The sequence below is a fragment of the Sciurus vulgaris genome, assembly GCF_902686455.1.
Source record: "Sciurus vulgaris genome assembly, chromosome: 4".
NCBI classification, from domain to species: domain Eukaryota; kingdom Metazoa; phylum Chordata; class Mammalia; order Rodentia; family Sciuridae; genus Sciurus; species Sciurus vulgaris.
This window is the reverse complement of record NC_136464.1, coordinates 186695210-186721818: the sequence shown is the minus strand read 5'-3', so window position 1 is coordinate 186721818 and position 26609 is coordinate 186695210. Positions and strand designations below refer to the sequence as shown.

The following is a 26609-nucleotide window of genomic DNA, read 5'->3' as shown; positions in this document are numbered from 1 at the left end:
GGGTGATTGAGGGCCTGCCCTCTTGCCGAGGGGGCCTCCATGTCCTTCCCATGCACAAAAACCCCAGGGGCACAGGCATCTGGTGACAGTGGCCCGCAAGGCACAGACAGTGACAGCTAAGGTTGGTGTGCCTCTGTGCATCTGGACCCACACAACCTCTCATTTCCAGAAGCAGGAGTCTGTGTCTGTGTCTGCCTCAGGGACCTGGACCAGACCCCAAGTCCTGCTGCACACCCCAGACATGACAGGGCAGCTCCCGAGACCAGAGCCCTTTCTGCGGGAGGGCTGTGAGGTACTGGGCACACCTGGAGGCCTCGAGGCAGCCAAACAGCGTGTTTAAACACCCAGGCTCACTGGACCTGTGTGGGCGGCCCCAGACTGGTTCTGGGAACTTGAGTACTGGTTCACGTTGACTTTTCCTAACCTTGCAAAATGTTTACAAAAGGCTCTGCCAGCTCTCGACTTCCAGGGGTTTTATATTAGAGCTTTTAAACTTTGCTCAGCAAAGTTTTGCAAAATGCAAACTGTACAGGAGTTTTGGGAAACAGGTGCAGGGCCTGGCCGGACAACCGATTCTGCTTCCAAATCTGGCTTGGTTTCTTTCTCCTATAATTCAGGGCCTGGAGGCAGTGTTGAGCTGTGCAGGAGAGGACCTAGGAGCCCTGCACTCTCCAGCACACCACTGCTCTGGTGGTGTGATGGGTCAAGAATTCCAGAAACTTCCAGAATGGCCCCATCCCAGAGACTCTAGAGTTAGTTCTGAGGTCTGGCACCAAAGGGTCCTAATCATACCTAATCACAGCCCTCTGCTGGGGGTTCCCTGGTAAACAGGTAAAGTGCAGGGGTGACGCTCATCACACAGCACAGCTCAGGGCAACCCCTGCATGTTTCCCAGGCAGCGGCCCAGGCAGAGCAGTGAGAAGCTTCTCTGCTCACCAGGAAGCCTGCCTTTCCCAGGGAGTGGCGTGGAAGCAGCACTGCTACCCACAATCCCACACTGTCTAGTTCTGGGAGGCGAGTGGGAGTGAAGGGGCCAGGGAGGGGTGTCGGAGTCGGCAGGTCTGCGTGGGCCCTCCTGACCTCGTGGTGCCGCAGGGCTGATGGCTGTGCTGCTGCGGCATGTGACGAAGGAGCTGCCCATCAGCTAAGACTGGCAGCCTAGGTCCCTTGAGGACAGGAACCTGTGCGGCGAGGGGCGGCTCCATGGTGGTGCCAGCAGGGCGCCCACAGGGACAGTGGTCCCCAGGCACAGCTGCCCGGGCTCTGGCTCGGGCAAGGCAGACCTGCCTGCAGAGGGCACCAGGTCCCACCTCAGGCAGGCAGGGACAGCTCAGGGTAGGAAGGAGGGCTCTGAGCTCTGCAGCCGGGCAGCCCCCAGGAATGAGCCTGCTCCGTGGGGCAACACCGAACACCAGACACGGCCCGGCGAGTCTCCAAAGCCCACAGCTTTAATGGGGAGGAGAGGCCGAGGCTGGGGTGTCTGTCGCAGGCCCCTTGGCCCGCATGGACTTCTCAATCCACTTGAGGAAGGCAGTGACCTTGGTGTAGACCCCGTACTTCCCTTTCCTTGCACACCCTTCTCCCCAGCTGACGATGCCCGTCACAAAGTAGGTGTCCTTGAACCGGGTGACGTGGGGGCCGCCACTGTCCCCCTGGCAGGCATCCTCCGGGTTGGCGTCGTAGCCGGCACAGAACATGTTCTGGGTGATGGTGAAGCTGCTGGACAGCTTGCAGGTGTTGCGGTCCACGTAGGGCACCTCCAGCATCTTCAGCGTGCTGGATGGCCGGCCCTTCTCGTGGGTGCGCCCGAAGCCGCTCACGATGCCCGTCTTCTGCGTCATCAGCGTAGCCTCGGCCCAGTCCTTCTGGGGCAGGCAGGCGGGAGCCACGTTCATGCGGAAGGCAATGGGCGTCTTCAGCCGGAGGACCGCGATGTCAAAGTCATAGGTCTCCCGCACGAACCTGTTGTGCTTGATGACCAGCTCCACCTCGTGGGCCATCTCGTTGCCCTCCTCCTGCTCTGTGTTCCGGTCCCCTGGAGCCAGAGAGGAGGTCACAGCAGTGAGTTCCCTGGGATGGTGTTTGCATGTCAGCTACTTTCAAAGAATTCGTCGTCACCTAGTTGAAAATGGTCTGTGGCCACATCTGAGTAGAAAGAAGAGCACGTGGAAACGACCTTCCTTGTCCCTCTCGGGCGTCGGGACCTGAATGTCCCTCCTGGTGTCAGGACCTGTGTCCCTCCTGGGGTATCAGGACCTGGGTGTCCCTCCTGGGGTGTCATGACAGGTGACTGCCCAGGGGGTCAGGATATTTGGGCACGTGTGAGGACTTGGGGGCCTCTCAATTCTTCATGCTCTTGGTAGGTGCTTCCTGTGTGTGTGGTGTGTGGACCCCTGTCCAGGTGCTAGGGAGCTCAAGGTTAGCTGGGCCACGTGACCAGCTGAGCACCTGCAACGTGGCATGACTGAGCCGGAGGAATCGTGTCACACTGGACTTAGAAAGGGAAGAAGGGTGCCAAGTGACTTATTTAACTTCACATTGAAATGTCGATATTTTGGGCATATGAGTCGAATCAGATATGATACTAAAATGAACTCCACCTGTTCTATGTACTTATTAAATGTGTGACCAGGACTTTAGCGCTACTACAAAACTTCACGTTGCACTTGTGGCTTGCATTGGGTTTTCTCTGGGCAGCTCTGGAGTCCGTAGAGACAGACATTAACCAAACAACCCACAGACAAAAGCAGGAGGCTGGGAACAGAGTTGCAGAGAGAGGGAGAAGGAGGTCGGGAGGCCCTGGAGGGACGGCCAGCCAGACAAGGAGGGCCTCTGGGGACACTGGGCAGGGACTGGGCGGCCCAGGGAGGTCAACAGCCCCCACCCCCACTTCCTTGCCCTTCTCAGTAAAATGCCTCCCGGCCTCTCAACAGGGCTGCCCTATTTGGACCTGTTCCAGTGGTGATGACTGGCGGAGCCGGGGCACCAGGACATGCGTGTCACTTACCTACCCTCACCTTGAACCTCTTGGCTTGGTGCAGACAGTGGGCCGCAGTGAGGACGTGGAACGGGCTCAGGATGGTGCCCCCACAGAACCCCTCGTCCTCCTCGTCGATGAGGAGAGCCTGCGGCAGTGAGAGTCAGTCAGCCACCCACGCGGGCCCGTCAAGGAGCAGCCTGGCCTCCTGGCCTCAGGCTGCAGAGGTGCTGCTTCAGCAGGCAGAGCGTCTCGTGGTGGCCGGCCCGTCCCAAGAGCCCCCTTCCCGTGCCTCCCGCCGGGCAGCCCGGGAGTCTTCCCCTGCGCTCTGGAGCCACTCCTCAGCCCAGCGCCTTGGGGCCCTTTCCAGAGGCCCCGGGGTGCTCACGTCCACCCTCGGCTGTGGGAGAGCTGGCCGCCCTCCCCTGGCTGCAGCCACGGGAAGCTGAGGTGGTGACAGGTGGCGGGTCCTTTCCCAGGTCTGTGGGTCCGTGCGCCACACCCCAGCTCGCAGCTCCGCACCGACACAATGAGCTCTCCCTAGACACGTCCCAGGGAGGAGCAGAGGCGCGGAGCCGGCCAGCGCTCCTGGGGCTCTGGACAAGGGACCTGTCCCCAGCCTGGAGCCGTTCTGCCACCCACAGGCTTCTGGACTCTGGGCCCCGAACACCTCCAGCCCCACTGAGGACTGCCAGGTAAGGCACTGGGCCCCTTCTGCCCGGTGAGCCAGACACACGCAGGTCACTCGCGTGCCCAGGCAGCACGCAGGACGTACGTACGTTAGAAACCCATCATTCACACAGGATTCGAATGCGACTGGAAGCCTACTGCTTTTTTTAAATTTGGCACCCTGATCCAGTGGTTTTTACTATTTATTATTTATTTACTTTTGAGCATAAATGGATGTGCTTTTCTCTGAGGTACTTCCTGGTGCTGTCTGCCTCCCCTTAGGACTTAGGCATCTGAGTCATTAAAAAATAAGAAGACCACCTTAGAAAGGAGACTCCAGTGCCTCTCCTCCTCGCCCCCTGGTGTGAAGATAGAAAGAGCCCGCACCTGTGTAACAAAAGCCTCTTCCCTAACTGCCCTCAGCCCCTCATAAAAACCTCGGCCTGTGTAAGTACGAAGCTCTTCCCTAATTGCCCTCAACCCCTCATAAAAGCTGCAAAGAATCTTCATCTCTTATCCGTAAAGGCCAGGCGGCTGACCTTGCCAGTGCAAAAGCAAACTTAAAAGATAATGATAACACTCCTCTTGGAGACTCAGAACTTAAAATAACATCGTATATAATTTTATGTCAGCCAATTAAAAAGAACACTGTAAAACTGTTTGCCTTTCATTATAAATAGGCCTGTTGAACAAAGGCTCGGGGCCTCTTAGCGTCACCAGGTTACCGAGTGCGCGGAGGACCAGGCTCGAGCTTGCCAATAAATGACTCTTTGTTGCTTGCATTGATCGTGGTCTCTGGTGGTCTTTGTGGGGTCTCGAGCCGCAGGGCACAACACTGGGAGTGGCCGCTCACCTGCTGACAGGTATGACTGTCTCCTTATGGGCAGGTTGGCATTTTAGGACTAGGACTTTCTGTCTTTCCCAGAACAGGGCAGCCCTGGGCACAGAAGGCCAGCAATGAGAACGCCAGGCTGGGTCAGGGTGGCAGAGCAGAGGCCAGTCAGCGCTCCTGCCTCCCAGGGGGCTGTGGCCAGTGTGCTCTGCCTGTGCGGGGTGCCGGCCCTCGGCTGGCCGAATGTCTCCCCAGGTGCTGGGCAGAAGGGGTCCCGGTGCAGCTGTGCAGAGCAGCTCGGGACAGTTACCTGCCAGGGACACTCCCCTTCTTTACAGTCCCGGCCACCCACAATCCGGCCATGGTTGTTGCTCTCCTTCTCGACGTCTGTCTGGTTGGGGTGGAACAGGTCAAAGGGGTCCTGGGTGGGATGCAGGCTGTCCAGGCCACCCCACTGCAGTGTGGTGGTCCTGGGCACAGCCTCACCGCTACTGGTGGCTGGGTCCGCCGACCTCTTCCTCCGTCCCTGAGTGAGTTTCCCACAAGGGAAGAGATCTGAAAGAAGCACAGCCAGGGCCCTCAGCAAGCAGGGCTCCACAGGCCCCTTCTGGTTCAAGCCAGCAGCACCCGGCAGAAGGTGGCGCTTGCCGGTGGTGGCTGAGCCCCAGGTGGGTGCAGCTGTCTGCATGGCCCGCCTCACAGAGCTCTGGTCACAAGCAGAAGCAGAAGGGCACACGTACAGGTGCCTGCGACTTACCTGCAAATGCACTAACAAGTAAAAGTGACTCGCAGGTGGCCTGTGTGACTACGTCTGCCGCGTCCTGGCTCCTGCGAGGAGCCGTGGGCAGGGCCACGATTTTGGCAGCTCTCTTCCTACGTTATCTGTGAGGAACCCAAGGCAGAAAAGAGGGGCACGTGCACAGAGCCAGAGGGGGAGAAAGGAACACAGCCAGCAGGGACCAGGACAGCAGGCCCCTGTGCTCATGCTTGTCCACGGCCAGCTGGGTGCAGGGGGCTTTCACTCGGGCTCATGCAGGGTCTGCAGCCCTGGGCCTGCAGGAGGCTGGGGATATTACAGGAGGTGAGGCCAGCCCCTGACACTGGTCTGGGCTGAAGCGTGCACGCACTTCCTCCCGCACTCTGGATCTGCTCTCCACGATGTGGAACAGAGCTTTCTGCACTAGGAAGTAGTCTACTGGCCTTTCTTTCTTTCTCTTTGTGGCCCTGGGATGGAACCCAAGGGCTTGCACATGCTGGCAAGTGTTCTGCCACTGAGTCACTCTCCCCAGCCCTTTGTTTCAGTTGATCTGTGATTATTCCTGCATGCCAAAAAATATGTATGCCTGTCAGGAAATAGCTTCAGTTGAAACATTTCTGAATCTGCTGGAGCTTAGAACTTCATTACCAATGGAAATGAATTTGCAGTGTCTTTTCTTTTTGAGGATTGCATGTTACATGATTGGAGTCATCTTTGAAGGATGTAATTGGGACCATTTTTTTTTGATCACTTATTTTTTGAAATAGACTCTTTCACTGAGAAGAATATGACAGTGTAATGGGTCCCCAGGGGCATCGAAGGGGCAGGGCTGGGACCTGCATGTGCTCCATCACCTGGCTCTCTGACGGGCAGTCTGAATGCTGCTTTGCTAACTCGCCCCTTGATGCCTCAGTGGAGGTGGGGCCAGCGTGGTCCTGAGAGGTGGACTAAGGGGCTGGCCTCCCAGGAATGCTGGCTTGCACTTGTCCCCAGCCCAGGGGTCACTGAGCTGTCCTGCATTCACTGCCCTCTGGGAGCCTCCTTAGCAGTGGTTCCAGAGCTTATTATCAGACTCCTAAGGGTCCAGTTCTCTCCTCAACATCGGGGCCACAGAATCGAAATCAGTGTTGGAAGGTCCTCTGGCTCGGCTTCCACCCAGGCCACCTTCCTCTGCACAGGCAGAGCGATGCTGGGGGGCTGCGGGGCCAGGCCAGGCACAGAGCCCGCGGGAACCGCCTCCCTCCAGGCCACATCCTCCTCAGGCAGGGGACAGTGCGGGCTCCGTTTCTCAGGAGAAGGAGCAGGCTCATCAGCCCAGCTGGCTCCCAGGGGCTGCACACTCGCATGACCCAGCCCTGAGTCCAGGCTCCGGCTCCCCCGTGTGGCCCGCCCCCAGCACGCAGCCCCCGCCTGCCCGGGCGAGCTCCCGAGCCCCGTGTGGCCTCAGTCCTCCTACCTGTGGAGACGCAGGACTTGCCATCGTCGCCGAGGGTGTACCCGCTGGCGCAGGAGCATACCACAGAGTTCTGCTTTTCCTGGCAGAACTGGTCACAGTCCCCATTGTCCAGGCTGCAGAGCTTCCGTGCAACTGCAGGCAGAGGAAGTGGCTGCAGCCGCAGGAGGGCACCAGCTCCGGCCACCCCCACGGCAGACACACGAGCCACTGCGGGAAAGGCACACCTGGGCAGCTGCAGAAGACGGGTGGCCCAGAGAGGGCCCCCACAAAGCCCGCCCTGCTGCCGCCTCCTAGGCCACCGAGGGACCCGGCGTCCTTGCAGGTGCTGCACTGCCCTGAAGAGACCCAGGCTGCCCAGTGAAGGGCTGGGGGGGACAGAGGTCAGGAGGTGCTCGCTCCCGGGACCAGGCGCCCGCTCAAGCCAGAAGGCGCTCGGTGGGCCAAGGCCTCCGCGACGATGCGGGGCTCCGCAGGCTGGCTGATCGCGTTCAGTCAGGGCCGGGCGACGCCCTCGCCGTGCCACACAGGTTTGGAAGTCTTATTCCTCCACAGAGGCTGCTCCCAGCACTTCGGGAGATTCTCAGAGGAGTTATTTTCCCCTTCAAGTTCCATCCACTCCTGTGGCCAGCAGATCAGACAGGTCCCTACTGTGGCCTACCCTGCTGTCTGCGGAGGGCTGTGTGCACCACGCCTGGCCTGAGGGCCCTGCTGCTTGGTGAGGTGCCTTCAGTTCCGACTCTCTCCCTTCGCCCATAATCAACCACTGAACAACTTCTGAGCGCTGACCGTGGCCCAGATGTCGCACCACGCACCACTGTACAAGCCAGGGCCCTGCGGTGGACACCTGTGCTCACAGCTCTGGGATCAAGAGCACCGGCCTGTGAGAGGCAACTGGTCTTTAATGGAACGATAAGTGATAGTCCCACTGGGGAAAGTCCTAAAGTGATCCAACCCAAGAACACGCGCACAAGATTCTCTATCACCTCGTCCATCTCCTTTCTGGTGATACCCGAGTCGGACAGAATCATAGCTCAAGGTTGCTAGGAAAGCCAGCCTCTGATCACAGAAGCAGAGCGCTTCGATCCCACTCAGTCTTGGCCTTGATAAAAGAAAGGCCTCTCATTCCCACAGTTCTCATTTCCCATTTCCTTGCTCACACACTGTACTCAGGTAGTATCTTCAAAGTGAATCCAAAGCTTGGCTGGTTCTCTGAAAACAATTTTTAGGTTCTTTACATTATGATAATACTGCATTTAAAGAGAAAATTTAAATGTGATATTAAAGAAATATTCAAAAGAAAAAAAGACATGCATATCTTTCTTTTTAGGGACATCTGGATTAATAACCTATTTTTTAAAATTAAAAATCACTAATCATATTGGGAAAGTTCCGTGATGCTCCCATATAGAATGAATTAAATGTATCAAAACTTTGCAGCTGGCCAATGTCAAGCACCCTCATTGCTGTTTGCACTGACACATTAAGTAGAAGGAGGTGATTTTGAATCGTGGCCCAGGCTACAAGGAGCCTCAGGAGCAGAGTCAAGCCATCCACCCAGTCTCGGAGCATCTGGGCTTGGTGGGTGCTCTGTGGCCCCTCTCAGAGTGGCAGAGAGCTTCTGTCTTCCTGTGCCCTGACCCTGGGTCAGGGGCTCTGCAGGGGCACAGGATGACGGCCTGGAAGTCACACAGGCCGTCTCATCACGAATTCCCAGCTTCCCTCCTCCACTTCCCACCGCAGGCACGTCTGCTCTGAAGACAGCCGCGCAGAGGGACTCACAGAATTCGCAGTTCTTGCCTTCGAACCCATCCAGGCAGGTGCAGGAGTACTCTCCGAGGCCATCTCTGCACTTGCCCTGGTTCTGGCAAGGATCGCTCTCACACTGGTCACCATCTGAAAAGGGGGAGCTGGCACCAGTCTGCAGGCATGTCACCACCCCAGAACCACTGTGCCCTACGGCCTGGCACTGGCATGCAGCGGCGGCCGGCTTGAGCTCCCTTCTGCTGCGCTGGGAACAACACTGTCTCTGGGCTGTGTTGTGCCCCCTCTGGTGGCCCTGCCTCACTGGCCCTTGGCTGCCCCTATTTCCGCCAAGAGGCTTTACAGTGTGTTTTGGCCAGAGCGGAGCTCTGGGCTGGTGGCCACAGTGGCCACCTAGGGCAATGGTGGACGCTTGCTTCTGAGCTAAGGGTTGATGAGAGGTGCTGTGCTCCACGTTCCAAGTGCTCTGGGGTGGAAGAGAAGGCAGAGACACCTGTCCAGCACGGATGTGGGCTTCCCAGTTCTTGCTGGAAGTTCAGCATCTAATGCAGATCTAGGTCAACTGCCACTTGATAAGCTTAGATACTATTATTAGGTAGTCACCATTAAGACCTTCTTAGGTGATAGAAGATTTAAGTCAGGGTGGCTAGCTTGTTAGGGAATCCAATCTTTCAGACTCTATTTTTTGCTTTCTTATAATACACTTGTATTTTTATAAGAATTACCATGGAATTTGGTATCCTCAAATAAGAATAAAAAGATTAAAACCTACATTTGAGCTGGGTGTCATGGCTACTCAGGAAGCTGAAGCCAGAGTATCACTTAAGCCCAGGAGTCTGAGACTATCCTGGGTGACATAGTGAGACTCACCTCCAAAAGAAAAAAAATTCTCGCTGGACACAGGGGTGCACACTAGTAATCCCAACTATTCAGAACACTGAGGCAGGAGAATTGCAAGTTTAAGGTCATCCTGGGCCTTTTAGGAAGATCCTGTCTCAAAATATAAAAAGGGTGGGGATATAGCTTGGTGGTAAAGTGCCCTGGAGCTCAATCCCCAGTACCAAAAATCTATACTTAAGTAAATAAAACTAGAATTAATAAAAATTACTGTGAAACCAATTTAAAGTAACTATTGTGGAAACATCCAAAAGGCAAAATCTTAAATGCATAAGATCTAAACGGGAGCAGGAAGGAAATTCACCAAGTATTTTTGAAAGTCAAATACAATCTCTCTGAATTTAAATATCGTAGTGAGCCTCTCTCACTTAGGATCCAAACAGAAAACACCTCACCTTTGTATTTGTTCCAGAATTCATTCTAAAAGAAAACAAATATTTAAAAGCACATTAGGAAAGCAGATATTTCACACCAATAGCAACCACAGCAGCAACTCAGCCTAGGAATGAACTGTTCTTGAATCACCTGATCTAAAAGGGAAAAGATGCAAATCTTCTCTATCAGTAAAGACCTGGCTTAATTTGCCTTAAATGAAACATTTTTGTTGAACTTCCAAGTTAATTCCCAAGAAACAGAATGTACCAAGAATAGTTAGTGCTGTTTGCCAATCCCTTGCTGCTCAGTGAATGGTCTTAGACATGCAGACCAAAAATTCAGAAATGGATCATCTGCTTGTCAGTAATCATCACATTGCTTACAGAAGTGTTGATACGTTGAAACCAGATCATCAGGATCCAGGGACACTGGGGACATTCAGTCTTCGTCTTTCTATCTGTGGCTGGCTCAGTAGGGTCCCCTCCACCAGGCCCACCAGGAACCCCAGCATGTGCGAAAATTAGAACAGGGTCTTTGCAGATGTAAATAAAGTAAGGGTCCAGAGGGGATGGCCCTGGAGCATCAGGAGTCTCAACTCAATGAGCCTGTCCCCATCCGTCACAGAGAACACCTGCAGCCACCAGAGAGGCCAGTGAGCAGGAAGGACAGAGTAGTCCTGGGGACCCCCGGTGTGGAGATAGGCACAATCATGTCCTCCCGGCCTCCGCAGGGGGGCCAACCTGCCTACACCTTGGGTTTGTTTTTTTTTTTTTTTTTGGTTTTTTGTTTTGGTGGTGCTGGGGAATCGAACCCCAGGCCTTGTGCGTGCTAGGCAAGCACTCTTTCAACTGAGCTATATCCCCAGCATCTTACACCTTGATTTTTGATCTGGCATCTCCAAAACTACAAGAGACTAAATCCCTGATATTTTAAGGCAACTGATTTGTTACACTTAGGTATGGTAGCCCTAGAAACTAACGCAGTGTCTTTTCAATTTTTTTTTTTATATAAATCACACAGTAAAATCAACTTTTGGCATACAACTCTATGAATTTCACCACGTATATATATATACTTGTGTAACTACTACCATAATCAGAATGTGGAGCAGATCTGTACTCCCCACCTGTCACTGATCTATTCTGCATCACACACAAGGACTTTTCACACTGTCACACAAATGGAATCATGTACATCATGCAACCTCATGAAACTTGCGTCTTTCATTCAGCACAGTGCCTTTGAAATCCACCAGGTTAACACACACCAAGAGTCTGTTCCGTCACTGCTGACTGGCAGTCCCCTGTGGAGCTGTAGCAGTTTGTTCACTCGTCCATCCAGAGTGAACAGGACACCCTTCTCCCTCATCTTCTACCTCAACTTGGCCCAGAGCAATGGAGTTGGCTGACTATGGACTGAACGCCTCTGAAACTGGGAGACCTCCCAGCCTCCTGATCAATGCTGCAGTGAGCCAGTTACTGATGTGAGCGTCATATCCGTCAGTCTGCCAGCATATCAACGCGTTTTTTGAGTGCAGATTGCTCACTGTCAGGCGCCTATCATCTGCCATTTGCCTGCCTCTCGCCTGTCCATCGCCTGCCTTACTCCTATACATTACCCAACGCACGAGGTTCACCTCCCGATCCTCCGGCAACCGTCAGCAAACTGATCGCCGACCGCCAGTGGAGCACCAGTTGCCTGCTGTTGCCTGGAAGTTCACTGTCACAGTACCTGCAGGTGTGATTACACATGGCTGCCGCCATTTTGAGACAACAGCCAGGCCCTGTAGGACCCCTGGCCAGACTGACTAAGCCCTGTCTCCAGGATCCCTCAGCCCAAAAAATCACTCCCGGTCTCTGGGGCCCTCACATCGACTGACTGCTCCCTGCCGCCCGGACCCCCAGACCAACTGACTGCGCCCTATCAGCGGGACCCCAGACCGACTGATTGCACCCGGCCTCCAGGATCCCACAACCACACCAAACACACTTGACCTCCAGGACCCCTGCCTGACCAACCGCATCCCGCCTCCAGGACCTCCAGCTGACCATGGCCACACTCTGGGCTGCAGCACCCCATTTGCCAACACATTTCGAAGCCAGAGCGGCCATCTTGGATAATCTTGGAAGCCGTAGCTCCAATCTTTAGGTGGGGCAAAACCCATCCTGAGACACCTGCTGGAGGCTTGAAGCTCATTGTCAGGGGCTATTTGGTCTAGGATTGCATAGTGTCTGAATTGGGCACTGCTAATATTGATCTCCCCTTAAAGAAAGGGCATTGGAAACCTATAGGGCCACTATAAGCCTACAGGGGGAAATCTGTAATACCCCAGATCTGCACTGCTAGAGGGGAAGATACATGAACAGCATGAAAAAACAAGGGAAGAAAATGATCCAAACAAATCTAGATTCTATAGTAATAGAATCCAATGACAGAATGTTAGAAGAAATGTCAGAAAAGGACTTCAGATTATACATGATTAAGATGATTCGCAAAGCAAAGGATGAGATAAGAGAGCAAATGCAGGCAATGAATGATAATACCAATAAGCTGAAAGAGCAAGTGCAGGAAGCAAAAGATCATTTCAACAAAGAGATAGAGATTCTCAAAAGAAAAAAAACAGAAATCCTTGAAATGAGGGAAACAATAAACCAAATAAAAAACTCAATGGAAAGCATCACCAAAAGACTAGACCACTTGGAAGACAGAACCTCAGACAATGAAGACAAAATATTTAATCTTGAAAATAAAGTTGCCCAAACAGAGAAGATGGTAAGAAATCATGAACAGAATCTCCAAGAACTATGGGACATCATGAAAAGACCAAATTTAAGAATTGTTGGGATTGAGGAAGGCACAAAGATACAAACCAAAGGAATGAACAACCTATTCAATGAAATCATATCAGAAAATTTCCCAAACCTGAAGAATGAAATGGAAAATCAAATACAAGAGGCTTACAGAACACCAAATGCACAGAATCACAACAGATCCACACCAAGGCACATTATACTAAAGATGCCTAACATTCAAAATAAAGATAGGATTTTGAAGGCCGTGAGAGAAAAGCATCAGATTACGTACAGGGGAGACCACTACAGATAGCAGCCGACTTCTCAACCCAGACTCTAAAAGCTAGAAGGACCTGGACCAACATATTTCAAGCTCTGAGAGAACATGGTTGCAAACCAAGAATCCTATACCCAGCAAAACTAACCTTCAGATTTGAAGATGAAATAAAATCCTTCCATGATAAACAAAAGTTAAAAGAATTTACAAATAGAAAGGCTGCACTACAGAATGTTCTCAACAAAATATTCCACGAGGAGTAAATGGAAAACAACAATGGAGGTCAGCAAAGGGAGGAACTACCTTAGAGAAAAACCACTCAAAGGAGAAACCAAGCCAACTTAAAAACCAAAAATAAGCCAAATGACTGGGAATACGAATCATATCTCAATAATAACCCTGAACGTTAATGGCCTAAACTCCTCAATCGAAAGACATGGACTGGCAGAGTGAACAGGACTGCTGCCCTTTGTGTAGAGGTGTTCACGTGAACAGGGATGGCTACCGGCTCGTCATCTCCAGTTCCACCAGGGATACATTCTGATATTCTGAGCCGCAGTCTGCTGTACTGTTATGGTGGCTCTAAGATGAACATGGTGTCTGAGTCATGTGATCTACTTGTAAGGAACTCTGACTATTCAAACGAGGGTGCCGCTGTACTTCCCCTAAGTAGCATATAAGGCTCTGGTTAGTCCACATCTAGCCACCACTTGTCGTGGGTCACTGTTTTTTGCTCTCTCAGTTATAGAGGTTTTGTTGATGATTCACATTTCTGAAATGGCCTACAGTGTTAAAAAGAAGATATTCAACACTGGCTTGTTATTCATATTTTCTCTTTGGTGAGGTAGCTAATCAAGTCTCTTCATTAAAATTTCTTAGGTGTTTATTTTCTTCTTCTGAGTCATTAGTGTATATATTCTGAACACAAATTTCTCCTTGGGTATGTGAATTGCAAATACTTTGTTGTTTATATTTTCATTCTCTTAATGTTATTTTTTTTAACAGAGCAAAAGTTTTAATTTGGACAAAGTCCAGTTATCAATTTATCATTTATCTTTTCTTTTATGAATTATTCTTTTGGCCAGATGTCCTGGCACACGCCTATAGTCCCAGCTGCTCGGGAGACAGAGGCAGGAGAATCTCAAGTTCAAGGGCCAGCCTCAGAAACCTAGTGAGACCCTGTCTCTAAATATTTAAAAAAGGACCAGGGATGTGGCTCAGTTCACAAGAGCACCCCTGGGTTCAATTCCTGGTGCCAAAACAAACAAAACCCCAAACCAAACCAAATAACCAAATCATTCTTTTGGTGTTTGGTGTTTTCTATGTGGAGTAGTATGCCATCTGTAAGTAGGGACAGCTTTATTTCTTGACTTACTGGGAAGACTTCCTATGGCTAGGAACTCCAGCACAACGGGCAATCAGGAACTGAGAATGAGCATCCTGACCTGTTCCAAATTTCAGTAGGAAAACATTCATTTCTCACCATTAAGTACCACATCAGCAGTTGGTTCTTTCAAGATACCCTTTATCATGTTGAAATTCATTCCCATCTATTCATAGTCTGCTGACAGTTTTTCATTGAAAAGTTTTGAGAGATACTGTTTTTTGTTTGTTTTTGTACTGGGGATTTAGTTTAGCGGCACTCATATCACTGAGGCATATTCTCAGCCCTTTTTATTTTTTATTTCGAGACAGGGTCTCACTAAGTTGCTTAGGGCCTATGTTGCTGAGGCTGGCCTCAAATTTGAGATCCTCCTGCCTCAGCTTCCCAAATCACTGGGATTACAGGCATGCCCCACCTGTAAGTGGGGCATTTAAGGTGGAAGCTTAAATTATCAAATTGAGCCCTTTCTTCTTTTCCAGTACGAGCATTCAATAATCATTTCTAAGCACTGCTTTTTTTTTTTTTTTTAAGTTTCATTCACTGACTTTATATGTCGTATATTCATATATCTTGGAAATCTTTTGGGATTTCCTATTTGGTTTTGGGATTATACATAAGTGTGCTAATTTCCAAATACTCGGAGATATTTCTGTACTGATCTTTTAGTTTAATTCCATTATAACAAGAAAACATTTCATGAGTTCACACTTTTAAATTTGTAAGATATGCTGGAGAACCTATTAGAAAATATGATCCAGAAGAAATATAGTAATATTTACAAATAATTCAATTGGCAATACATGAGAATAGTAAATTCCCCCATATGATTTAGCTTTCTAGAATTTGAAGTATGGTAGCTATACAGAAGAGTGTCTGGGAAATAATGCTGAGAAGAAGAGGTGGAACATGACTTGGATAAGCATTACAGTTATTTTTAACCATTCTTTATTGTTTTCCCTGATGTGACTAAAAGACCTGACCAGCACAATTGTAGAGTAGGAAAAGTTTATTTGGGGGCTCATGGGTTCTGAGGTCTCAATCCATAGACAGCAGGCTCCATTCCTCAGGGCTTGAGGTGAAGCAGAACATCATGGAGGAAGAGTGTGGTGGAGGGAAGCAGCTCACATGATGATCAGGAAGTAGAGAGATCTCACTTGCTAAATACATACATACATATATATATATGTGTGTGTGTGTGTGTGTGTGTGTGTGTGTGTATACACACACACACCCCAAAGCCATGCCCCCGATGCCCACCTCCTCCAGCCACACCCAACCTGCCTCCAGTTACCACTCAATTAATCCCATCAGGGGATTAATCCATTGATTAGGTTAAGGTTCTCATAACTCAATCATTTCTCCTCTAAACCTTCTTGCATCATCTCACACATGAGCTTTTGGGGCACACCTCACATCTAGACCATAACATTCTGCCCTTGCCCCCAAAAGTTCATGCCCATCTCACAATGAAAAATACACTTAGTTCATTTCCAAGAGGCCCCACTGTCTCAACAGTTCCAAGATTGTCTAAAAGTTCAATTCCAAAGTCTCCTGAGACTCAGGGCAAATCATTAATTCCTATAAAAAATTAAAAGCGATTTACAAGTATTCAATATACAAAGATACAGAGTAAACATTTCCATTTACAAAAATAGAGGCATAGAAAGAAGAGACAGGACCAAACCAAGACCAAAATCCAGCTGGGCAAACAAGCCCTGTAGCTCCACTTACAGCATCTGGGGCATATGACATCGTAATATTCTGTCCAAAGGCCTCTGTAGCTCTGTCCCTGTGGCCTTGTTGGTTGCAACCCAGGGAACCTTTCTGTTGACTTGTCTGTGCTCAATTCCTGCAGCTTTCCTAGGAAGATGTCCCACGTTATTGGCATTTTCAATCTTGGGGTTCTTCACTGCAGCTTCGGCTTGCTTCTCAAATCTCCACACCTTGCCTTCTCAAGGAGTGCCCACAAGGACTCCAATCCTGCTACATTTTGCCTGGCCTCCAAGGCTTTCCTTTGAAACCTTGGTGGAAGCCAAGATTTCAGCACCCTGCAGAACCAGCATCATGTAGTTGATGCCAAGGTCTGCTGCCTTCTTGAGCAGCAGTCAATTCTCTAGGGACCCTGGCTGCAGCAGCCTCTGAGTGCCTAGGTAGCTGAGTATGTTGAAAAAACTCCCTAAGCCCCCTTATGTAAGAAAGGTGCCCCACAGGTCTCTTCTAAAGATGATTTCCACCTTTACTCCCTGAGCTTGAGATGGGTGTGGTCCTGCCAGCTCAGGAGATCCCCTCCAGTCGTGTTTCTTATCGTCTCTGGGCAGTCTTCAGCATGTCTTCAGTGGCAGTAATGTCGTTAACAACTTCAACTCCCTTAGTCCCGGTTTTACTTCCATCTTTCAAGTCCCAAGTTTTTTTTTTTTTTCAATCTTTCTGCTCTTGAATAAAAGCCACCAGCCATATCCATGCCACTGCCTGAATGCTCTGCTGTCTAGAAATTTCTTCCACCAGATTAAGAAGTCCATGCATTTTAAAACTGGCCTCACAGAGTCTCAGGACACAGGCAAAATGCAAACAACTTCTCAGCCAGAACATAACACAAACGGCCTCTAGTCCAAATTCCTTTTCCTCTGAACCCTCTTGAGCGCTGTTTCACTGTCCATGGTCCCACTGGCATTCGGATCTTCTGAGCTTCCACAAGAACCATTCACTTAGCTCTGCTTATAACAATCAAAAGCATTCCCAGCTTGCACTGCTATACATCTCAGAATTCCTCTTACCAATTCTCGAAAGCTCTGAAAGCTTCTGAACCACTTGGTCAAGTTAGTCACAGCCACGATCCTACTCCTAGTACCAATTTGGTTTAGTACTTTTTTTTGCTGCTGCAACTAAAAGACCCGACCAGTACAATTGCGGAAAAGTTTATTTGAGGGCTCAGAATTTCAATCCATAAACAGCCAGCTCCATTCCTCAGGGCTTGAGGTGAGGCAGAACATCACGGTGGAAGAGTGTGGCAGAGGGAAGCAGCTCACATGATCAGGAAGCAGAGCTCCATTTGCTAAATACAAATATATACCCCAATGCCCACCTCCTCTAGTCACACCCACTACCTTCAATCACACGCAGTCCCATCAGGAGATTAATTCATTTATTGGGTCAGGGCTCTCATAACGCAGTCATTGCTCCTCTAAACTCTCTTGCACTGTCTCGCACATGAGGTTTTTGGGGACATCTCACGTGCAAACCAAAACTTATTTCTGGTGCTGGAGATCAAGCTCCGGGTCTTGCACATGCTAGTACATGCTCTACTACTGAACTAACCCCAGCCTACTTTTATTAACCTCCAAGACTATATATTCACCTGTATTAAACAAATACTTAAAATGAAAATAGTTCTTTAAGTTATTTTTGTAATAGATACACATTATTTATCTGGTAAGAGTAAAAAAGAGTTCTTTTTCTCCCTTCTGATGGCTGAAATGAGCTACAGTTGTCAAATGGATGGCGACACAAGAATTCCCTTGTAGGCGCGGCTCTCCAGAAATGCAAGGCCGTCCGAGTCAGGCTGCACGCTCTTCCCGAAGGCGCCAACTTCTGTGCCTTAGGTCGGTCAGTGTCCAGTGCATTCTCCCCCTTGGGTTCCCTGGCAGCAAACGGGGTCTTCTCTCACGTTAGGGTACAAACACGGGGCCCAGCGGACGTCGGTGCCTCGGCCGGGCAGGGCAGGCCCGACCGCAGCGTCCCGGCAGTTTCCGCGAGGCACAGGGCCTCCACCAGCGGCCTGGGCGCTCCCCGCAGCTGGGATGCGGAGCCCCAAGCGCCTGCGCAAAGGCGGATTCCGGGGTCCGAGGGGGCTGCGAGGACCCAACCTCAGCCCGCCGTCTGAACGGCTGGGAGGCAGGGCGGGCAGGTGGGTCGTGCGTGGCCTCCCACCTTCCAGACCCCCGGGCGGACCGCTTTCCTCCGGGGCGCAGAGGCCTGGGGCCGCCCACTGGCCCAACCTCCGGAACCGCGGGCACCGCGGAAGCCGCTTTCTCCGAGCGGTCTCGTCCGGCGTTCGGCGCAGGGACGCAGAGGCTGGTCCGCTCGGCCCTCCCGAGCTACCACGCTCTCTGGGCACCGATGCCCCCTCCAGGGAGCCGGTGCCCCGCGTGGCTTCCGGGGAGGCCGAGAGCCAAACCGCTCCCTCCGCCAGCGCTCGCGGGGCTGCCACTACTCCCTCCCGGCCTCGCCCCGCGCAGGGCACGAGCCGCAGGCGGCGCACAGGCGCTCAGACACTCGCGGGCCAGGCCGGAGGCGCCTTTCCTGCCGGCCGAGGCCCCGCCCCTTCCGGCGCCCACGCAGCCCCGCGAGGCCAGTGACGCGCTTCCTGCCGGCCGAGGCCCCGCCCCTTCCGGCGTCCACGCAGCCCCGGGAGGACGCTGCTCTGCGGCTGTTGAGTGGCGGGTTATGTTTTAAATGGCTTTAGCGACACTGGCATCCCTCCCTTGGTTTCCTGCCCGTTAGGTGCCGCAGGGAGACCAGAAGGAGAGCCTTGCAGGGCCCGCGTAGGCCTGCTGGCCAGCCCGGCGCTGGAGCACAAGACGTGATAGTCCCGGGGTAGCGCAAGGTCGGGTAGCCCAGCCCAGGGGTAGCACAAAGCCTGGGCGTCCCAGCCCAAGGGTAGCACAAAGTCGGGTAGCCCAGCCCAGGGGTAGCACAAAGCCTGGGCGTCCCAGCCCAGGGGTAGCACAAAGCCTGGGCGTCCCAGCCCAGGGTAGCACAAAGCCTGGGCGTCCCAGCCCAAGGGTAGCACAAAGTCGGGTAGCCCAGCCCAGGGGTAGCACAAAGCCTGGGCGTCCCAGCCCAGGGGTAGCACAAAGCCTGGGCGTCCCAGCCCAGGGGTAGCACAAAGCCTGGGCGTCCCAGCCCAGGGGTAGCACAAAGCCCTATAGACCTGTCTATGGGTAGCACGGACCCCGATAGACCAGCCCCTGGGCAGCGCGGAACCGGGACAGCCCCCGTGCCCGTCCTCCAGTGTGGAGGACTCACCGTCTTGTCGTTGTCCTCGAAGACTTCTCGAGCCTCTTCATAAGAGCACGTCTCTTCCATACACTCTCTTTCGAGGTTTCCTTTCTTCATCTCTTCAAAGAGTGAATTTGCCCTCCGGGTCCTTACCAGGACGCTGTTGGCACGTTCCCGGTCAATGAACACTAGAGGACAAGGAAGGACACAGATGGTGTACCTGGTCTCCCCGTCCTGCAGTGCCTCCAGAGGCTGAGCGCTCCTCCCTCGGCTCCCGGGGAGCGTGGGGCCGCCCCCTCCCTCAGCACTCCTCACATGCTCTGGAAGGAAGCCCCATCCAGTCGGCTCACCAGCCCCGCGCGGCATCCTCTGCAGGGCCACCCAAACCCTCCTGGGCAAACTCCTGGCTCAGGGCTTCCCCTCAGCACCCCAGGCCATGCCCCTAGGGCCACACCTCTTCCCCACCCAGGCCCACCCACACTTCAGGGCCTCTGCTCTTGGTTGAGTGGGCAGTTGTGAGCTCTCTGATCTTGACCTGTAAGAAGTATAATGTACATAAATTCTCAGGACACAGAATTAAAACAAGTTTTAAGAACTAGTACTTCTGTTTTCTACAAAATAGTACTTGCCACATCTTTTTCTATTTGATTCTATTATATTTCATCTTTAACCACTAAATTGATTTCATGACAAAGACATATGCTGTGATCTGCTAATTTCAATGCCCTGGGTCAGATCTGTCTGACCCTTCTGTGCTGTGTGCGGGACCCTGGGTTCCCATCTGCTTTGGCCTCCCTGTCTCCCACTCCTGCCCCTTCCTTTGTGACGTGGGGTTGAGGGGGACGTAGAGGGCTTAGGCAGCCAGGGCAGCATGGCAGGTGAGGAGGTCGGGCAGGACAGAACAGAGGAGCATGGAAGGGTCTCCTGATGAGGCCAACCTCCTCCTTGACAAAAGCACTCATGGACACCAGCGGGGGACCTGATCAGGCACTTCTGAACTCGTGCTCCTAAGGGAGACCCAATGGAAAAACTAAAACAGACGAGTGGATAGGGTGGGGGGCGCCAGTCTATCATAGGAGAGCGTGGACAGGGAGGAGAGGAGGAAACTCCAGGGACCATGAAAAGAACAGGCCAAAGCTCCCCACCAGACTCCCAGCTCCAGGGCCCCTTCTCCCGGAGAAGTCCGTCTCTGTCACTTTTGTGATAAACTGCTGCTTACTTGCTGTCTATGTCCTGCTCCTCAGTTCTTTGCTGAGCAGAAACAACAAACCCAAGACCCCTAGATGGATCAGGGGGCCTCACATTCTTTTCTGACCCTCTGTCCTCCCTGGTCATCCTTCCCCTAGGAGTGCAGGGTCTCGCCACAGGGAGATGACCCTCCAGGCGCTGTTCCTGGTGCTGACTTGTTCTGAGCTCCAAGTTTCTCACTGAGGCACATGTCACTCTTTGCCTCCGGGCGCCAAACTGTTCACGTCCAAAATGTAAAGATGGGGTCAAGCAGTCCTGAACTTCAAATATACCTCAGTCGTGTACTGCATTTTATTGACAAGTAGAAACTATGATACTATTTCTGAGTTGTATAAAGATCGTATAAAACACCTAATGTCGGATTTGGTGCACAGCAGGTGCTTAACGAACATGAGCCTCGTTCTTACCTCAGATCACTTTCTTTTCCAAATCCCACCCCCTTTTTAGGACAACTTGGTTATCCCAACAAAGCCAGGCTCAGGCTGGTTTCTTGGGCCCCTCCCCATTACTCTGCCTCTGCCACCCAGTGCTTGCTGTGAAGTAGAACACAGTATGGGTTTTTCAAGTCTGCACATGCTGGTGTTCCCAGCTGGCAGTCTCCTGCCACCTGCACACCGCACAGTACTGTCCTCAGCCACTGAGGGAGGCGAGAGTGGCGTGCCTGTTCCCTGGCGCCTCCTCCTGGTGCTCCTTGGGGCTTGCACAGCCTCAGACCTGTTGTCCAGGGCTCGCCAAACTGCAACCTGTGGACCTGGTGTGGGCCTGAACACCCATGTCTTAACCCGTGCCCGACCTTCTAATGCACACGTTTGCACGCTGCTCGGAGGTCCTCCCTTCCTTCCATGAGGCCTGCTTCCCTGAAGCCACACTGACATAGGCTTCGTTTTCCTTCTGTATTGACAGAGCCGCAGCAATAGCTCACAGCTGCTGCAAGAGTCTGTCTCTACTGACCCTGGGAGCAACTCACCCTCCCGCAGCAGCCAGGCCCCTCCCCTCGGCCTCCCTCCCTGAGGTTCCCAGGCTGTTACACCAGGCCCCACCCGAGTCACACCTCTTCCTGGTGTTCCTGCCTGGTGGAGGTACAGTAGAGTCTGGGAGCTTGAAGTGGGATGAGGAGGTGACAAGCACAGGGCAGAGGGGGTGATGCCTAAGGAAGCCAAGAAGGAGCCACAGCTGCACACAGGCCTTGGGCTAGAATCAGAGGTCTTTGATCCCAAGGCAGGGCCTCTTGGGTCTCCCCCTTCAAGGCTCCCTTGACCCATCTCTCCCACCATGCTGGCCACTTGCTGTTCAGACTGTGCCCACCACTCTCACGTCCCAGGGCCTTTGCACCTGCCACCTTCCCTGTGTAGAGGATTCTGTCCCTGGATACTGTGTGGCTCACCCCACCCCACCACCCACTCAGAAGCTGTCCCCACCCCTATCTCTTGACTCCTTCCCCTGCTGGTTTTCAAGCACCATCACTGTCTAATGCTACACGTCTGCAGGTGTGCTGCCCTCTCAACTGGAATGTGTCCTTGTGCAAAAAGACGGCCGGCCTGGTTGCAGCTCTCTCCACCACATGGCCCCAGGAGGTGTTTGGTAAGTTTTGAGCGCATGGGCCCGGCCTCTGGCTCAGCGCCCCCAGCGTGTTCTAGGCTCTGACGACGCTCACCCTCCCTCGGTCATGTAGACCTGGTGTTCCCGATAGTCACGCTTTCTAAATTGAGGAACCTATGCAGGCGATTTGAAAGGCCCAAGTGTGAGGTACACACGTGCTAAGTCAGTGGAGGCCCAGATGCGGCCCAGATGCGGCCCAGACACGGCCGCTCTGCCTGTCAGCTGTGCCGCATGTTTCTCCAGTTGCCGCCTGGCATGCTGCAGTCCTCGGAGGCTGTCTCCGTGGGATCGGGGTACCTGGTGGTGGCGCAGGCGGACACTGCGTTTTAGGAGGGCCGACTGTGGTGCTGAGAGTCAGGGTCAAGTGGGTGAAGAGCAGATCACACTTGGAGCGTGGAGCTGGGACGCAGGCAGCTCAGCCTCCTCTGCACTGGGCGCAGCTGGCACCCTGTGCCTGGACTGGCTCTGCTTTAAAGCCAGCACTGCTCTGGGGCCTGGGCCTGGCTGCCCTCCCTGTGGTTGGCCCAGGTGTGGCAGCCCTGCGTCTCTGCTTGTGCTTCTCTCCGCCGTCTCTCCTCATCTCTGTCTTCATCTCACTGTCTGTTTCACCTGCTTCCCCTTCTCTCGCTCCGTCTCCTCTTGTGTTCGAATCTCTCGTGACCTCTGAGCTGCCCATCTGACTCTCCTGCAGACTGCAGCTGGCCCTAACTTGCCCTTGGCTGGGAAGGACAGGCCAGCCTGTGCTGTGGCCAGAGCACCACTGTGCACATTCCCCACGGCCCACCCTCTGCCCTGGCCCCTTCCTCCAGGGGCCATGCTGCAGTGCAAAGGGCAGGCCACTCACCACTTCTCCCAGGCACCAGGAGGCTGACCAGGACAGCGCTGAGCAGGCAGAAGTGCAGAGGGCCACCCATGGTGTGGCCTAGGACAGCGACTTCGTCCCTGCCGTGATGGGTGCCGGGGCAAGGTTCACTCAGCCTGGGCCCCGGGTGGTTGTTGTCCTTCTCTTATCTTGGCCTCCTGATTGGAGCCTGGCTGCAGTGAGGGCAGGGCAGGGGACTGGGCCTGTGGTCACCAGCCCCCGCCTTCCCCAGGCAGAGTGGCAGCTGCAGAGGCCTGGGCCGCGCTTGTCCTCATTGGAAGCAGTGCCCAGTAGGGCCTGCTGCCTTCAGGAGCTCCTTGCTGTAAGAGAGAGCAGAAACCTCATTGGGTACTTGCTTTGTGGTTGTGGTGCTTACATCTCCCTCTCACTTAGTCTTCACGACCTTGGTAACAGGGACATTTTCTGATCATTTCTCAAGAACAGAAATGGAGGTTGAGATAGAGGGAGGCCTGTTCTGGCCCTCAGGTGAGTGGGGTTTGCCCCCAGGCTCCAGGGCCCCTGGCTGGCCCAGGCAGGCCCACGGGTGTGGGTCAGGCTTGGGGATTCCCTGGCCATGGCTACACAATGTCACCAGGTGGCTGCCAGGGGACAAGTGACCCGGAAATGTTCATTCTTCACTTGTGTGGCATCCCAGAGGGCAGTCAGGGAAGAGGACCCGGGGTCTGCCTGCTGGGCTTGTGCCCAGGGGCTGGACATCGGGAGCCCTGGCCCTTGTTTGGTACTGACCACCTCTGGGGACAACCGGGGCTCGCCTGGTTTCATTCTCACCATTTAAGTCCCAGAAGTAGCTGCTGCAAAGGCGACCTTGAGATCGGGAGTGGGCCGGGCACTGAGTTCAGGTCTGTGGCAGGGGCCTCAGCTCCTGGGTGCGTCCCTCTGGCGGCCTGGGATCTGCGGGGGTGTGTGCACTAAAGGGGGCCCAGCCCAGGTGGCGGCTGCTGCTGATCCCAAAGCCCCCACCGCCCCAGGCCCTGCGCGGCTCTGCTCGGTGGCTGATGAGATGCCCAGAGGCACAGTGAGCTTCTCCACTCCAGGTCTCTGGGAGAAAGCGCCACATTTGGCTGGTGGGCACTATGGTTGCCCAGTCCCTACCTGACAGAGGCAGAGCGAGCCACTGGGGAGGCCAGAGCTGACTGCATCCTCACCCAGCAGGTGCTCTGTGATTGCAGAGAGTGAGCAGGAGCGAGGCTCCTAACGCCCGCAGTGCTGCCCACTGCCCTGCACTGCAAACGTGCCCATCAGCGATCCCTCCTCCGCTGTGGCCGTGTGCACATGGCCTATGAGCAAGGGGACTCTGTCCAGCTCTTCACTGTCTCCAGCACCTGGACGGGCACCTGGCCCAGCGCTCGCTCTGACCACCTCCAGGAATGGACAGACAATGCCGACGCTGGGCCCGGGAGCTGGAGTCTCGCTGCATGGTCACTGCCACACGGCGGGCAGCACCAGACCCTGGTCCTGGGAAGGCAGCTGCCAGCAGCTGTGCCTGGCCCCTGTCCTGCCAGGGGCTGCCTTGGTTTGACCAGAGTGTAGACTGGGTTCTGTGAGGTGTGGCTGGTGGGAAGCTGTGGCAGGTCTGCACTCTGGGGTGAGGCCCAGCAATGACGTTGGCTCTGGGCGCTCTTCCTCTGTCCCCTCTCCCAGGCTCTGCTCCCAGAAACTGGGGCACAAGTGAGCATGGCCCACTGAGCAGCTGGCCTTCAGGCTCGCCAGACCCTTCACCAGGCCTCTAAGGCACTCTGCGCCCATCATGGCAGCCCATGAGGTGGGTGCTGGCATCAGGCATTGAGGTTTGGGAAGCTGAGGCTGGACCAGTGGCCTCCCATCTCCCCCTTGCAGAGGTCTGGTGAGCTCCTGGCCAGAGTCCTGGGCCTGTCGTCCCCTTCTTCCTAGGTCCTGGAGGGTCCTGCCAGCATTTATTTCAAAGGGGCCAGAGTGTTTCTGGACCTGCCCCTGGTCTGAGGGCCAAGGAGACCCTGCACATCTGGTTGCCAAACTGCCTTGCCTGAGACACCAGGTGCTGTGCCTTCAGTCCTGGTTCTGCCTGGACGGAGTCTATCCTCGGGACAGGCATGCGGGTGGGCTCCTGGTGCCGGAGGCGGCTGAGGCACAGGGCAGAGGTGGAGTGGGCCTCTGCTTCTGGCTGACTGGGGGACTGTCAGGAGTTAGCCTGGCCCGGGCCGGCAGATCTTTCCTGAAGAGGTCCCAACACCAGATACACCTGGCTTTGTGAGTCAGGGCCCTTTTTGGCTGGATGATCTTTGTCCCAACCTCTCCACAGACCACTAAAGAATGGTGTATGTGAATAAAACTTCACCAGCAGAGCTGGCCAGGGCGTCCCTGGGCCATGGTGGTCCATGCACCCCCTGCCCACTCTGAAGCCAATGCTGCCAAACACCAGCATGACCATTGCTGGTGCTGTGTGTCATGGGCGCCCTGCCAGGAGGTAGCACCCCAGCAGGTGGGCTCCTGCCATCTGAGTTCAGCCAGCTTTCCTGGGCTGGGGGGGCCAGCTGGCGGCTACAGTTCCCTGTCAGCTGGTTCTTAGTCTCCCCCTCTGAGGCTGTCCCGTGGCCTGGGCTCACTGGCCCTGGGGTATGGCAGGAGTGGAACTTGCTGGCTCTGTCCCTGTCACTGGCTCTTTGCGGTACCAAATCCATGGATATTTGTCACCGCCTGCAGCAACAATTTGCATGGGTCTTATGGGTGGTGGACTGGAAACTGAGCCACTATCTCTGGGCTGCTTCCTTGCTTGCTTGTTTATTTATAGAGGATAGAGGAAATGAGGCTTACTTGCTTTGAGAGGAGAGAGAGAGAGACTTTGTTTATCAGAGAGAAAGAGAGACTTTGCTTAGGAGAGAGAGACTACACTTTCAGAGATACCTATATCTTCTTAGTTCTGCTGCTTCTTAAAGGTGCGTCCTGCATCCTGTGAACTAAAGGTGCATCTATCTGAGGTGCTTCTTAGTGATGCGTCCCGCTTACTGCGATCTGTGATCTGCAACCTAAAGGTGTGTTCTCAGTTCTCCGCTTTGCGATCTGCCTTCTGCCACTGCCCCTACTCGCTGCATCTATCTGCTTGCTGCTTCTTCTTCTTCCTTTCTGCTAATGGCTTCTCTCTGCTTCTTTCTGCTAGCTGCTGCTCTTTGCTGTCTTTTCTTTCTGCTTGCTGCTTCTTTCTGCTAGTGCTGCTGCTACTTCCCTTCTACCTACTGCCCACTTATATTCCCTCCAGGAGGTGGAGGGTAGGGCCACACCTCTTACGCAAAGATTAGCAAGACGCTAGATGTTCGAGCAGGCACAATTAGGAGTGCTCGAGAACACATGTGCATGCATCGTGTGCGTGGATGATAAATCACCTGAGTGTGCTTATGTCAATTAACCTCCTCGATGCCGATGTGATCAGGCGCCGTTCTGGCGCCGTCCGCATGGCACAGCCCCCAACATGTCCCCCCCGACCCAGGTGGTCAGGGCAGGATCTGAGAACCTGCATCTGCCACACTCTCTGGTGCTTTGTGGGCAGGTGCTCCCTGGCCTCTGGCAGGGCCGGGGCACCCGTGCTGTGGGGCATGGCAGCCTCACGTCACTGGAGAAGTCCCATTCTCCACGGCCACCTCCACGGAGAGTGCTCCTTCCGGTGATGCTGGAACACACAAGAAAAGGGCCCTGGACACCAAGGCTCTCCTGTGGCAGCCCAGACAGCAGGG

The 26609-nt window shown here is 53.6% G+C and overlaps 1 protein-coding gene across 1 annotated transcript; it reads right to left on the bottom strand.

Annotated features, from left to right (window-relative positions):
- Nucleotides 1-1425: 1425 nt before the first annotated feature.
- Nucleotides 1426-23024, bottom strand: F10 (coagulation factor X). Its single transcript, XM_079136736.1, has 8 exons — nt 22867-23024; nt 19203-19363; nt 9745-9769; nt 8471-8584; nt 6692-6823; nt 4789-5033; nt 3008-3125; nt 1426-2035 (listed from the first exon to the last, which is right to left on the bottom strand). The coding sequence occupies exons 1-8, from the start codon at nt 22934-22936 to the stop codon at nt 1449-1451; spliced, it is 1452 nt and encodes a 483-aa protein (XP_078992862.1). The 5' UTR covers nt 22937-23024; the 3' UTR covers nt 1426-1448.
- Nucleotides 23025-26609: the final 3585 nt, after the last annotated feature.

What these genes read in the sequence shown, in the direction of transcription:
- F10 (XM_079136736.1), bottom strand. Translation starts at nt 22,936, where the DNA reads ATGGGTGGCCCTCTGCACTTCTGCCTGCTCAGCGCTGTCCTGGTCAGC. An exon ending in AGGCAAGAACTGCGAATTCT is followed by an intron (nt 6,824 to 8,470) that starts GTGAGTCCCTCT and finishes CTCTGCCTGCAG; the next exon opens with TTGCACGGAAGCTCTGCAGC. An exon ending in GAGGTTCAAGGTGAGGGTAG is followed by an intron (nt 2,036 to 3,007) that starts GTAAGTGACACG and finishes CTCTGGCTCCAG; the next exon opens with GGGACCGGAACACAGAGCAG.